Here is a 14,667-nt window from a genome sequence, read left to right as displayed (position 1 = left end):
GTTTTAGCCAAGCCTAGAAATAATAAAAAAAACAAACAAAAAAAAAGTGATCGGGGGACATACTAGTGGCTCTTTGGCTGATAAAAAGAAAGAAATCAAGTAAATTGTCATCTTGCAAGGGCACAAAAAACCTGGTTCAGCTTCAGCCTGGCCCCCACTGCGACCTCTTGGTCTGCCAGAGCGTTCTGAGGCTGATTTTAACCCTCAGGAGATCGCCGGTGGGGTGGAGTTTTTCACACCTTATTGGAGGTTGAGACCTGCCCCGAAATTGTTATCGGTGTAGCAGATTCAGCAAAAACTGTCACTTGAAGGCAGGGGGAGCAGAGAAAACTCACCAGCGGCGTTTTGAGAGGAGAAGGAAGGCGGCGGTGAGGGGCGTGAGGGGGTGGGCTGAGCTCAGGGCTGTGGTCCCAGCTCTGCTGTTGACCCCTCAGGTGACGTTGGGCAACTTTCTCTTTTATCTTTTATGAAGTTCCAAGATTTGCAGCTTGGTTGTTGGGCTCTGCTTCTTAGATTTGTGCTGTAATGAGTAACATTAGCTGGTTAGGGCTTCTCCCGTGACTACGTTTTGGCGCAGTCTCTGAATTATTTACGGAAAAACTAGGATACTGTATCAGAATTTGCATTTCAAAGTGAAAAAAAAAAAAAAAGAAAAAGGTAGGGGGCAGGGGGTGGAAAGGCTGTTGCTTTTGAAGGGCTGACTACTACAAGGTCCTGTCCAGGAGCTCCAAGGATCCCACTCTGAAAACACTCCTGCCCCGAATGATTTGCTTCTCCCTAGTGGCTTGGATAAGATGTTCTTGGTGATGAGAGGCCACGCTAATAATAATAAAAATGTAGAACTTTGGAGTGAGTAATGTCGAGCCCTGTCCGAGGGCTCCTGCCCGCCGAGGAGGAGCAGCCTGTGCTGTGGAGCTCAGGACACCTGAGCGGTGAAGAAGTTTCCTTCTCTGAGTGTTAACTAGCAAAGGGGCCGGGTAGTTCAGCGCTGAGGTGTCTGACATGAGGAAACCTAGATTCGATTGTGTCCCAACTCCTGCAGTAATCCACCGGCCTTCCTTTAACGAACTGTTCCTTATTTCTGCCGGATTAGGGCTGATATGTCACAATAAACAAGGAGATTTTTATATTAATGCGCTGAGCAGCCCGTGTCAGAGCACTAATCCTGGGCTCTCATTGTTCTTACCAGTCCAACTTAAATTGTGATCAACATCTGTGTTTACAGGGTGGGGGGGATGGCTTAAGGGATATCCATTCTGCTTTTTTTACGAAGCAGGAGACAAACAAGCCTCTGGAGCTGGTTCTGTTGTTAGAGCTGTTTATTTGTGGGCAGCTTATCCCTTCGCGAGACCATCTGCATTGCCCAGTGAATATACTGTAAGTGCAAGCTTTAAAGTGTGGGAGGGGAAAAAAAATACTCTGTGTAGGGATGAAAAAGAAAACGTTCTGCCTTTGCAAAGAGGGTCCCAAAGTGCATCTTGGACGTACCTGTTTCAAGTTTCCTTGTGCTGCACAGTCACGTCAAGGAGAATCTGTCCCTTCTGATCTTTATGGGTTTATATCCATCTAGATGCAAAACAGGGGCAGGCCTTGAATATCAATTCTCATATTCTGAAGTGAGGCGTGTAGTCCAAGGGATTCTTTAGAAATAAATCAGGCTCCAGAACCCATCAGGCTCCACTCTTGGAGTTTATTCCTGTTTGAAAAACTCCCGGTGGTTTTATGAAGTATGAGGAAAATTTTTGTTTCTCGCCTCCCCTCCTCTAACAGATCGATCCGTGTAGCTCCCCAATTCCTTGGGCCCCGTTCCTGACGTTACCCACGGGCAGGTCAGGCAGGGATAGGGTTGGGAATGTGGTTTGGGGCTTCTCTTCCTGGCTGCAGCCAAGAGTTGTGAGGAAAATAAATGTATTAAAGCAGCGGGGGTGCTGAAAAAAAGTGACAAAAGCCAGAGAAATGCAGAAATCCAAAGATCAGAAAGTCTTTTTGATTGTGCACGCTCGGTTTTGCTGCAGACGAGACCTTAAGTCTGTCCCATCTCGGTTTACTTAATTCTTTTTTTTCCCCTCCGTCCCCACTAACAATCCTCACGCTGTTTGCTCTAGGAGGGTGGACACTAAACGTTGAGAAACACCAGCAGGGTGGAAAAAACCCAAAAATCTGTTGTTGTCAAGGAATTTTCAGTGTTTTTCTAATCAAACCAGACCGGCTGCCTTTGGTACTTCTGAAATTTTGGCAGCCCTACTCCAAATACTTCTATGATGACTTGATTGTCAGAAAGGTAAAAAAGCCTCCCCGGCCGTGTTTGCCTCCCCCCCAGCCCGGGCAGGAGCTCGCTGCCAGCTGAACGGCCCCGTCTGCCTGGAGGGCTGGGGGTCGATAAGCAGAGCTTCTTTTAAAAAGAAAGATGTAATACGTTTTTAAGTTATATTTATGGTGAAAGTGAGAGTTCTTGCTTGGCTCGGTACCGTTCCTTAACACGGGTCGGAGCAACGTCTGTAGTTACCTGCAGGGACCAGGGTTTGGATTTAGGACCAGGGCTTGGATTTGGGACCAGAGCTTGGATTTGGGACCAGGGCTTGGATTTGGGACCAGGGCTTGGATTTGGGACCAGAGCTTGGATTTGGGACCAGAGCTTGGATTTGGGACCAGAGCTTGGATTTGGGACCAGGGCTTGGATTTGGGACCAGGGCTTGGATTTGGGACCAGGGTTTGAATTTAGGACTAGGGTTTGGAATTGGGACCAGGGCTTGGATTTGGGACCAGGGCTTGGATTTAGGACCAGAGCTTGGATTTGGGACCAGGGCTTGGATTTGGGACCAGAGCTTGGATTTGGGACCAGGACTTGGATTTGGGACCAGGGCTTGGATTTGGGACCAGAGCTTGGATTTGGGACCAGAGCTTGGATTTGGGACCAGGGCTTGGATTTGGGACCAGGGCTTGGATTTGGGACCAGGGTTTGAATTTAGGACTAGGGTTTGGAATTGGGACCAGGGCTTGGATTTGGGACCAGGGCTTGGATTTAGGACCAGAGCTTGGATTTGGGACCAGGGCTTGGATTTGGGACCAGGGCTTGGATTTGGGACCAGAGCTTGGATTTGGGACCAGGGCTTGGATTTGGGACCAGGGCTTGGAATTAGGACCAGGTCATGGATTTGGGACCAGCGCTTGGATTTGGGACCAGCGCTTGGATTTAGGCAAAGCTGTGCAGGAGTCTGGTCTGTGGGTTTTCGGTCGCTCTCGGCTCTTTAAGCCGCTGTTTGTGGAGGGCCGGGGCTGCCCCCCAGAACCACAATGCAGAGAGGCGTTAGGGCAGGGAGAGAAAAGCCGAGAACGTGATCGCTGGATTTTGGATTGAGGAAGCCAACGCGAATGTGGCCGGCAGCTCCTCCTCCTCCTCCTCGCTGCTCCCCTCCGCTGGGCTGAAAGCTGGGAAGCAGCGGCTCAGGCTTCCCCCGCTTCCTAAGGAAAAGCCACGCCGGGGGGGCTGATTCCTTGCTTCGTTTTAGCACCAGTCCCGCAGGCAACCAGCTCCGTTCTTGTCCTTGCGCAGGCAAATGGCTTTTCAAGAAATTCTGCTGGGTTTGGAGCAGAAAGGGTTAAAAATGATCAATAATCGCCTAAAAATGGAAGACGAGGAGGAACATCTGGCGCGCGGGGCTGACTCATCCAGAGCACAGGTTGAGCACAAACCTGCTGTGACTAATCCAGGGGGAAATCCAGCCTGACCCATTTACCCACTTAGGACCAGCCTGGCTGTGGCAAACGCCACGGCGGCTCAGCTGGCCAAGCCCGGCCTCGGGGGGACCCCGAGGCCTCAGGGAGGGGGATCCTGGGGGCCTGTGTGGGGCGTTTTGCTGCCCCCCAGCTCACCCCACTGCGGGACTTGGGTGGCCAAATCCTGCGGCCGTTGTGCCCGAGCAGAAAGTGCAGAGTGAAGGTGTCGCACCGCATCTCCCTGCCCGCGGGCACAAACTTTCCGGAGAGCAAATGAACAGGAGTCCCCTTTAAAAAGAAAAGCAAGTCATCCTGTGGTAGGAGCTCAGTCTGCCTCGCTCCGAGGCCTAAAAATAAAACTGGAGGAGGGACGGCTCTCGGGCGGCGCTGGCCGGAGCGCGGGCGATGTTCCTCTGCACCTCGCGCAGATCCGCAACGGTGCCACGGCGAGGGCTGGGAACTGGTGCAGGCGTTTGCATGGGATTTGATGTTTTTATTTTTTAAAAAATTTTTTTATTTAAAACCTTCAAGATTCACAGGCTGGGCAGGGAGACCTTTTAGCCCCATTTTAGGGGAAATCACTTTTTTTTTTCCCTAGGATTCTTGGTACATAACCTGATTTTTTTTAAAACATTTTTTTTTTAAGCGTTAGCGTTCAGATAACTCGGATCAGCGTATCGAAGGAATGAGTCAACCTAGAAACGGGCAGGACCGCGGCGCATTGCCGGAGTAACCGTCCTCCTGGTAACGCCCTCAGCAGCTCTTCTGGGGGAGCGTTGCTGGGCTTTGGGCCGGCGCCCGGGAACGGAGCGCCGCCGCAGGGCCCCGGCTTTCTCTGCAGGAAGGTTTTAGGGGAGGTTTCTGCACCAGGGCTCTCACGGGGAGGCTCGAGCACACGTGTCTTGTTCACTCACAGCACCCGGGAGCGGAGGGTCTGGTCCCTGCGTGCTCCCCACGGGGCCGCGTGCCTGGAGGCTGGAGGTGGGGAGCAGCGGGGAAGGGCTGGAGTGAGCTGTCGCTTGCTGGTGAAACTGGGACTAACTCCAAGCTTTAGACCTCTGCAGGCCGCGCTCCTGTTTGGCTTTTGCAGGCAGGACTGCTGTGTGGAAGCGTGTAAAGCCCGTAATCAAACAGAAACAGTGCAGAGAGCTCTTTTTTCCCTTTAAAATTAATTATTCTTTCTAAGAAAGAATAGCGTCATTTCAAAGCATTATTCTTTCAAAGTGGTTGTTTTTTTTTTTTCCTTTTGAAAGGATTGGATTAGTCTCGAATCTTAACTCACTTTTAGACCTGTTCCCCAGGTTGAGCCTTCCCTGCTCTGGCAGGTGTGGGGGGTTTAAGCTCGGCTCAAGCGCTCGCGCCAAGCGTAACCCTTGGGACTGAAACGCCAGGGCACGTTTTGGGGATAAAACTGACCTTTGAAGAGACAGAACGGGTGAAAATCCATTCGCAGATTCGTCAAGGTTGAAATCATCGCCCTAAGCCGGCGCCACACGACCCCAGTCCTGCAGAAATCAGCAGAATTTCAGCAGAAATTCTTTGCAGAGTCACCTCCCCCGTGGTGGCGACTTCAGCCCTGCCCGCTCGGGACTTCTAAGACGCACCCACAGGCATCCCAGAACGGGACTTTCCCAGCTGTCAAATCTTAGCCTAACCCCGCTCCTAAAGACGTAACAGGGCTTAAGTGGAAACAGATTTGGGCTGGGAGGGAACAGTCTCGTGGATTCTGATTTTGGAGCAGAGTGAGACCCAGCGCCCAGAGACGTGTTCGCTTGGGGGCCGGGTGCGTCCTCCCCGCTTCGACCCATTTTTCTTCGTGTCCCTCTTGGCCGTCACCAGCTGCTGGCACCTGATCCCCACCCGACAGTTCTTCTCACGAGAAGCATCTCCCCTGCTCAAGGCGTTTCCTCTCGGGTTTTGCGTGGAGCTGCTGCTTTAGGGTGTGATTGAGCCGCTTGTTTGACTTTACCGGGAAAACTTGTCCCAAAGCCTCAAATTGACCAATTCCTTGGGGTCCCGCCCACAAACTCCCTTAAGTTTCCTTGGGAAATCGTACAGAGGAGACTGGTACGGAGCTGAGTGTGTGCTGAAGCGTTTTACCGGGTTAAAATTTTATCTTGAGATTGGACTGAATGGATTGTTGGTGCCCAGAGGTTTCCGTGCGGTTCGTTGTTTAGATCTGAACTTGGTCTAGAAAGGCTGGAGAGCGGAGCTGGGGGGGTCTGGCCTGGGCCGAGGCTGCAGGGCTGGGGTGGGAGGCACCCGGCTGCCCACGGGGCAGCTTTCCAGAAAGAGTCCAGGACGCCTCAGCAGGAGGTTTCCACCCTGCCTCTTCCTGCCTTAGCATCCCCGCAGGAAGAGCGAGCAGAAAAAAAAACCCTCACGCCAACCTTCCTGGCTTTGTCACCGAGCGGCGCGGGGGGCTGCCAGCGCCGTCCCGAGGCTGGGCTGAGCCCCGGGGCAGCCCCTGAGGCCCCCCCGGCCCGGCTGGAGCAGGAGGGGTGAACGGCCTCGGGCCAAGGGGCCGACCGGCCATGCGGTCCCCGGGGCAGGTCACTGCAGTCCTCCCTCCCTGAGTTCATCCCGGTGGGAGGATCCTTCTCCAGGGCGGCCGCTCACTTCTTTCCTCATGGATTAGTGTCCCCAAGCTCCCCTGTCCCAGTCCGAGGACATTTTTTTCCCCCCAAAAGCAGCTGCAGGGCGGTGGAGGATGGTCCGTCCCCCGCCCGCAGCGGGACGCTCGGCCCCAGGCCAGCTCTCCGCGTGCTGCCGGCACGCTGCAGGAGACGAGTCCCGGTGTCCCGCTGTCGGTGTCACCTGCCCCTCCGGGGACCTTCCCCCCCCCCCGCCACCGAGGGGGCTGCTGGGTGGGACGTGAGCCCCATGAGGGGAAGGAACGTCACCCCTGGGCCCGGGGGCCCTGTTCTGGCTGGGTTTGGTGTTGGATCACGCGCTCTTTGCTGCCGTGACCGCACGTGGGGTGACTCTGTGCCCCCTCCCCGGTGACACCCCGATGTTTTCGTAGCTGGAGGACAGGCCCTGCCGTTCCCTTCTGTCTGCGGGAGCGAACAGTTGGCCCTTGGCTCTCGCTAACCTGAACTTTGCTCGGCAGCTTCCTCGAGGAAGTGACAGCGTCGGGGTTCCGCGGCCGAAGCACCGAGAGCTCTCAAGCGGCGCCAAGGTCGAGCAGCAGACGGTGAATCTCGGTGTCTCGCCCATCCGGAGCCGCCACAAACGGAGCGAAGGGCAGAACCGGCCCCGCCAGGAGCCTCACGGGCACGAGCAGCGCCCGGGCAGCGAGTGCTGGGCTCGGCGCCTGCCCTGAGGAACCAGGACACGGCCCAAAGCTCAGCACCCCCCGTCTCACCGGGGCAGCGGGATCAGAACCGGGGCAGGGGGTGGGTGCGGGAGCTCCGCGGGGGGAGCCGTGGGGGGCCCGGTGGTCAGAATCCCCCGAGGAGCATCCCGGGACCCCGGCCCCTGTGTGCGTCTCTGCTGGGCACGCCAAGCCCTTTGCTCAGTTGTCTGTATATTTTGAGTCCTATTAAACAACCCATTTGCCTGAACCTCGTGTCTGTTAAATGATTCCTGGTATCCCTTTGGTAACCACGCCGAGGTGTGATTACATTCTTAATCTTCCTTATTCCGTTTTAAGAAACAAACTTTTGCTCCCGTGTTGTAAACTTGAGTAAAAAAAAAAAAAAAAAGTGTTGTGATTTCTTTTGAACAATAAAAATAACGCCAGCGGTAATAAAACGTGTTTTTATTGAGAAATGAGAATCGTAGTTGTGGAGCAAACCTGGGAGCAGAGGAGGGCGACTGGCATCTTCCCAGGGCCGGGGGGGGAGCTGTGACCCCAGCGGGGGAGTGTCCAGGAGAGCGCCGCAGCCTCGCCGCACCTGCCACGGGATTTTTTTTTATTTTTTTTTTTTCCCCAAGTTTCCTTTTATTTTAGGCACAGGGACTGTGAAAGGCGGCGCAGGTTGAGTCAGAACAGACCTCAGCAGACTGGGCGCTTCTGGGAACATCCGCTACCCGGGAACAAGTCCTGCCCTTATCCTCCCTGTCAATAAACCAAACCGAAGCTCCTGCTCCGCCCGAGCTGCTGCGGGTGGGGAGTGTTTGAATCCACGCTCAGTCCTCTGGTTTAACTCCCCAAAGCCAGGTCACGCCGAGCCTGGGCGCCCGCCCACCCGGAACGCTCAGGGATCGTGGCGCTGCCCCAGCTCTGGCGTTTCCCCTCCGCTCCGCTTCCAGCTCATCACCTTCACCCCGGCACCAGCGAGCCCACACGCTCTGCCCCTCTCCTCCCCGGGGAGCTCCCGGCTGGGGCTGAGGCTGCTGCCGGGGGCAGGAGATGGAGATAATTCACGCAAAATAATTTGGTTCCTTTTCACCGGCTCAGGCAGTTCCTTTTCCTCCCAGCGTGTTGTAGAACCTTGTGCTCCTGGTACTGGATTAAGAGACTCCTGTGACGTGTGACGTTGTGTCAACTTTCCCGAAGGGACACCCGTCTCCTGGGTGTTTCACAGAATCCCGAATCCTCTGGGTTGGAAAAGCCCTTGCAGCTCCTCCAGCCCAACCGTGACCCTCCCCCTGACCCTTCCCAACTCCCCCAGATCCCTCAGCGCTGGCTCAGCCCGACTCTTCAACCCCCCCAGGGATCCCGGGGACTCCCCCCTGCCCTGGGCAGCCCATTCCAACGCCCAACAGCCCCTTCTGCACAGAAATCCTTCCTGATATCCAATCTAATCAATAAAAAGAAAGGAACTATCCATTCCTTTCGCAGGATCCTCCGTGCGCATTTTTTATTGGCAAAGGCGAGCATCAAAGGTTTGGACCAACCCTGCCCCTGCCCAGTCGTGGTTCCCCTCGAGCTCCCCGGGCTTCACATCCCGAGGGCTCGGAGGGTCCCGGAGCCACCCATGGCAAAGGTGCTGACACGGCCTGAGCCCACGGGCTCCCTTTTGGCCCGCGCTGCACTGAACCATCAAAGGTTTTTGATCCAACACAGAAAAAAAAAAAACAGCGAGATGGGGCACAACGCTGGGGGTTGGGGATTTGTTTGGTTTGGGTCCTGACGGGCATCCCCGGGGTTAATGAGATTGTCAGGAACAATTCCCCGGGCTGGTGTCAGAGGTGCTGGCACCCTGCACCCCCCCCACCCTGGCACCCCCCGCCCTGGCACCCCCCGCCCTGGCACCTCGTGCTTTTCTGCACTGCAGTTCCCGACCGGCCTCAGCTGAGCCAGCAGCTGCCCGTGGCCCGTTTCCAGGCACCTGTGAGGATTTTGACCCCGACCCCTAAAACGAGCCACCGCCAGGGAATTGGGGCGTTCGGTTTGCGCAAAGCTCGGGACCCGCCCTGGGCCTCCTCAGAAACTGCTCAGGAGTTTCTCCGTCTCGTTTCTAACTCCGCTTAAGTTAAACTGCTTCTAAAAATGTCCCCAATCCTTGTTCAAAAACCCACAGCCCCAGACTGTCTATCCTCCCGGGGTTTCTTTTTTTTTTTGTTTTTGCTTTTTAAGTCCACACTGTCGCTAAAACCGGACTCGCTTCGATTTTTCAGCCTCTGGATTTTGCTCCATCTTGACTTCCAGAGCTCTCTGCCGTGCCAGTGACTGCCCAGATCGGGCTCAAGATTATTTTAGCCCATGGTAGATGTGGGGGGATTAATCTGCCATGGAATTTACTGGGATGGGGGGGAGAGAAGCAGCTCCCAGGGGCCTTCCTCTGACATCTGAGGTTTCCCGTCCGGAGGGAGAGCCCTGTGACGACTCTGGTTTAGGGCATCATGAACAGAAGTCCCCTCACGCTGAAGAATCAATTTCCCAGGGCATTTTCTCATGGAAAAACCACTGAGCTGAAAAGGAAACAGCACAGGGCCCTTGGTAGGAGCTGGGAAGATGCTCTGCCAGGCCGGTTCCTTTATCCCTCTGCTGAGCTGTTCGTGCCCCGGCTCCTCTTGATCCGAGAGGCAAAACGGGAGAGTTTCAGCCATCCACACCCTCGGCTCTTCCCTTGGCACGGCTGACTGATCCTTCTGCAGCTGGAGATTTATCGGGCCATCGCTGGGCTCCGCGCAAAACGGGAAGAGCCTTGTAATTTCTTCTTTTGGCCACAGCTTCGGTCTGATCAAGGAACAGCAAGAACGAGCTGGAATCGTGTCCCTCGCTGTTCTCCGTACCCAGGCCCTGGGATTCCAAGTGCCTGTGGCTGTTCTCTGCAGGATGTGATGGTAATAATTTACAGAGCAGAGGGAGGTGACGCTTCTGCACGATGCTGAAACTGGATGAGGCCGGAGCTCGGTGAAGTTTTTGCTGCAAAGCTGCTTTTTTTCCGGGAAAAAATGGAAGCATGAAAGCAGCGAAACGCTTTGCAAACACGGTTGGCTGAATTGTTGGGGGGGGGGGGGGGGTGTCGGGTGTTGTTGGTTTTTTTTTTCAGTATCAAAACTCCGGAGAAACTTTTCCTTTAGAAAATATCAAAACATTTTGAGAGGTGTGAAATAATAAACCCTTTTCGTTTCCAGCTTTTGTTTTCTTATTAACCGAAGGAGTTTAAGCCAGCTCGGAAAGGAAGGATTTTGGTCTTGGTTTATCCGCTGGCAGAGTGGGGCTCCGCTGGTTGGCTGTCACGGGGATACTGGTCCTAATGGGGCGAGACACCCCCCGTACTGAGCTCCACCCAGTGAATTTGTCCCTGGGGGGTCTCGTGAGGGACAGCAGGACCTGGGCACCCCCAGTTGCTGCTGCTACGTCGCCTCCTCGCCCGCCCTCAGCGTAACCACGTCGGTGGGTGCTGGGACCCTGCGCCTCCCCCCCCGGTTACACGAAGGCTCCCGCGGAGGAACCTGCAAGTAAGTTTTCCAAATCTCTGCCATGTGGCCTCTAATCAGCGATTGACTGGGGAATTAACAAGCCGGATCAGATGAAATGAGCTCCTAAATCCCTGGGAATTATCTCAGCGTCCATAAATAAGTCCCGTCGATGTGGAGCAGTGTGTGGGAGCGAGCGAAACCCTCGGGGGTGCTGCCGCGGGTGCCCCGATGCTGGAGCAGACTGGTAGCCACGGCCAGGCCGGAGCTGGTCCCCGGGGATGCGGCGAGGCCCCGCGGATGCCCCTGGGCCCGTGTCCCGCTGGGAGCCGGGGTGAGGACGCAGGACCTGGCTCGTGTCCCACGTCACTGTGGCCCTGGGGGTTCCCTGCTCTGCCGCGACTCGCCAGTGGCTGGAGACATTCCGGGGGGGGAAATCGGGGCATAAAAACCCCGTCGGGAGGGGCAGAGCCAGGCGGGTGCTGTCGCTGAGGTGGTTTCTCTGGTTACGTTCTGGCTCATCACTGCCGCCTCCTCTCCTGTCCCTGCACAAGGTGCGAAGCTCTGGGCGAACTCCAACCTCGCCAGGCCTGGGTTTGCCATCTCCCCCCCCAGACCTGCACATTCCCAGGCTGAGGCCCACCTTGTACCACAGAACCCCAGACTCATCCCCCTGACCGTTCCCAACTCCCCCAGATCCCTCAGCGCTGGCTCAGCCCGACTCTTCAACCCCCCCAGGGATCCCGGGGACTCCCCCCTGCCCTGGGCAGCCCATTCCAACGCCCAACAGCCCCTTCTGCACAGAAATCCTTCCTCAGAGCCAGCCTGACCCTGCCCTGGGCAGCTGGAGGCCGTTCCCTACCCTGCTCTGGTTCCTGAGCTCCCCCCCGGCGTTGCCCTGCCCGGCTCGTGCTGCGTTTGCAGAACTGGCCATTTTGTCAACTCGGGGGGAATTTCATTAGCAGGCTGGTTTCCTCCCCCTTCCACATCATTAAATTAGAGATGTTAAATAAAACTGGACCTCTGGGAGGGAAGTCATGACAGAAAGGGAAAACACTGCAGCAGGAACACACAGACAAGGCATCTCATTTAGGACAAAAAAACCCAGCTTAAACTTCCAGACTTGCCTATAACTAAAACAAACTGCAGGGGAAATAAAAACCGGTTTCTCTGTTCCGTGGAGGCCGCTCTCCGTCAGAGCAGCAGGGACGAGGAGATGCTCACCTGGCAGCTGCTTTAAAGCACCAACAGAAGGAGAGTCACGGGGAGCAGCCGTCAGGCAGGCACACGGTGAGGGCACTGGTTTAGCAGCGGGTTTATACTGGTTAGACCCGTACTGGGACAGTGTTGGATGCACCGTGAGCTCAGGCTGGTGTAAAGGTGCCTCATCTCGGAGGGTTCATCTTCACATGGGAAATACTACGCCAGGCGTGGGCAGAGCTCTGGGCTGTGTCTCTGGAGATCCTGGGTTTAGTCCTGGCCCTTGCACTAACAGCCTGGCTTAACTCTTATCGCTGTAAGCTCAACTTCAAACTTGCCCTTGACCCCAAGTGTCCAGTGGTGCAAATTTGTTTGCTACGCCCTAGCCTAAGCCAAGCTGACCTCCAGATGAGCTTGGCTCAAACTACGTGAAGGTTTAAGATCAACTCGTTTGGGCCAGAGATAAGCTCCAGCTCCGGCGCTGGCTCCCAGTCCGGGTCTGTCCTGCTGGAAGCCCCGGTGGGATCTGAGCTGCTTCACCAGGACGGGGACGTGACCTGCTCAGAGCCACGTCCCCGGTCCGTGCGGCTCCGGATGGGACCCCCCCTCTCCCCCGTCTCTCCCACCCTCTCCCTGCCCCATTTTAAGTCATTAAGAGCCTCGAGTGAGCCCCTCCACAGCAGGTGACTCAGCTCTGGCTGCCCACCGGAGCTTCCAGACCCCGAAAAACTCTTGGAGAAGAGGTGGGGAGAGCCAAGTCCTGGCCTTAAATGAAGCTTAGGCAGTCCCTGGCCTGGTCCTTTCCGGAGAGGTGAATTCCCCCGTGGAGCAGACCCCTCTCCCGGACAACAGCTCTGTAATTATCTTCAGAGACAAGGAAAAACCACACGTCCTAATTAAACTCGATTCATCTCCTAAGCAGCAGTTTCACACTTGATATCCAGAGGCAAAATTATGCGGCGGGGGTGGGGTGGAGGGGGGGTGTGGGGGGGGTGTTAAATACATAAATAAACTGAGAGTGTTTGTTGTTCTGCTTTTGCAGCAAGAAGATATTTTGGTAACTGTTTATTATGAATCAACACATCATCGGGGAGCAAAACTGCAACATCAGGGCTGAGCAGAGCAAATGGGATGTTTGAGGACAGCAAGCAGGAGGACACAAACACAACTTCGGCGAGAGGTTCTCTTTTTTTTTTCTCGTATTTTTGCCCACATTTTCAAGGTCTTTTCCCTCCCTCTTACACCCTCCCGCTGCCCTCTTTTAGAAACAATGATATTTTTGTGCTCCGTGTAACAAAATTCAAAGCCCTGATACTCGCCGTTCCCTGCAAGTCCGTTGTTCCTCACTCCCTTGGAGAGAAGATAAATCAGGTGGGAGCGGAACGTGACACAGGAGCTGAGCCCAGGCCGGCGCATCGTCCCCCTGAGATCCCCCCGGACCCAGATCCAAAGCCCTTTGCACCCGCAGAGCAGCACCGAGAGCCTCTGCGGGAGCAGTTTTTCAGCTTCCAGCTTTACAAAGCAAAAAGCGGAGCCTTTGGGCCAGTTCGGGCAGCACGCGACGTCGCTGTGCGAGGCGGTGGTGGATCCTGGCGACGTGGGCCGGGAGGAGCTGGGGGCTGTCGCCGAGGGTCAGGAGCTGCCCCCTTGGGGGATGGAGCGGCGGGAGGGGCTGGCGGGGGCAGCGAGCCCAAGGCCGAGGTGCCGGACGGGGAGGTGAGGAGCGCGGAGGCGGTGGACGGGGAGGATCCATCCTGCAGCCGTCCGCAGCCAAGAAGGTGAAGCTGGAGCTGAAGAAGAGGAAGGAGAAGAAGCACAAAGTGGACGAGGATGAGATTCAGAAGATGCAAATACTGGTCTCTTCCTTTCCTGAAGGACAGTTGAACCGTTACGAGATGTATCGCCGATCTGCTTTCCCCAAAGCATCCAGTCCATCGCCTCTGTCTCTCAGAACGGGGTTATTGCCGTGTCCGGCGTTTCCGAGGTCGTCGTTGGGGAGGTGGTAGAGGAAGCACTGGACGTGTGTGAGAAACGGGGGGAGCTGCCACCCCGGCAGCCCAAACACATGCGAGAGGCTCAAGTCACGAGGACGGGTCCCCAATTCCAAGTATAAAAAGATCATCTTCCACTGAGAGCAGGAAGAGAAGACAGAAGCTGAGGTTCCTGGTGTGACCCTCACAAGCTACGCGCCTCCAGCTCCTTCAGGAGCAGTGAACAGACTGAACGTCTGCGGGGAGGGTCCCTGCACGGGGCTGCTCCTCCGAGCACGACAAGGAGCCACGTCCCCGCCCTGGAGCCTGGGGCTCCTCCGCTTCAGCCCAGCCGGGACAGGAACGTTCCGGGTGTTCCGTGTATTCACCCACCAGGGTGGTCTGTGTGCAGCACCGTGTCTTCTTCTTCATCCTCTGAGGAGTCCTGGGGCGGGGCAGGGGCTGCTGGAGAGGTTGTGCAGCGCCGAGCACCGGGACCGAAGCCGCCTGGTGATGGGGAAATGGCGTCCTGGCACGGGCTCTTTGGGAGAAACCAAAGAAGCGATCGCTGTGGTTTTATAACATTATTAATCTAAACATTTCTGGTTCTGTCTTTCCTGCTCACGGCCGGGTGGTCGCTCCCAGCTCTGGGCCACCAGTTGCTTTTCCCTGCGGTGTTATTTGTGAGGTACTTTTGCTGTAGCCTGCGACCACGATGAGAAATACGCCACCACTGAAAATACAAACTGGGAAGACAAATCATCCCAGAATACAAAGTCCACACAGAGGTTCTTAAACTGTGGACTGAGTTAATTATCAGCTAATAAAAGACTAAATTCTTCCATTAGCTGTTCCGGTATGCGAGAGGTGCTGATTTCATCTGGGGGCTGTTTGCGTCTGTGGGCACAAAGCCATATTTACTGGGTGACCATCAATCCAAGGGACAATCGGGCCACAGCTGGGA

At 55.5% G+C, this 14,667-nt stretch overlaps 1 protein-coding gene and 1 pseudogene across 1 annotated transcript in view; both read left to right on the top strand.

The window, feature by feature from the left end:
- VPS45 (vacuolar protein sorting 45 homolog) overlaps window positions 1-7,425 on the top strand; it is a 29,814-nt gene extending 22,389 nt beyond the window's left edge. The window contains exon 15 of the mRNA XM_074928931.1: window positions 6,830-7,425. Within this exon, the coding sequence (XP_074785032.1) occupies window positions 6,830-6,917 (88 nt within the window). The 3' untranslated portion in view covers window positions 6,918-7,425. The remainder of the gene's footprint in view (window positions 1-6,829) is intronic.
- A 3,389-nt stretch (window positions 7,426-10,814) lies between these two features.
- LOC141971456 (uncharacterized) lies at window positions 10,815-13,865 on the top strand (annotated as a pseudogene).
- The last annotated feature ends 802 nt before the right edge of the window (window positions 13,866-14,667 follow it).

Source organism: Athene noctua, chromosome 29 (genome assembly GCF_965140245.1).
Source record: "Athene noctua chromosome 29, bAthNoc1.hap1.1, whole genome shotgun sequence".
Classification (NCBI taxonomy): domain Eukaryota; kingdom Metazoa; phylum Chordata; class Aves; order Strigiformes; family Strigidae; genus Athene; species Athene noctua.
This window is presented reverse-complemented; position numbering and strand designations above follow the sequence as displayed.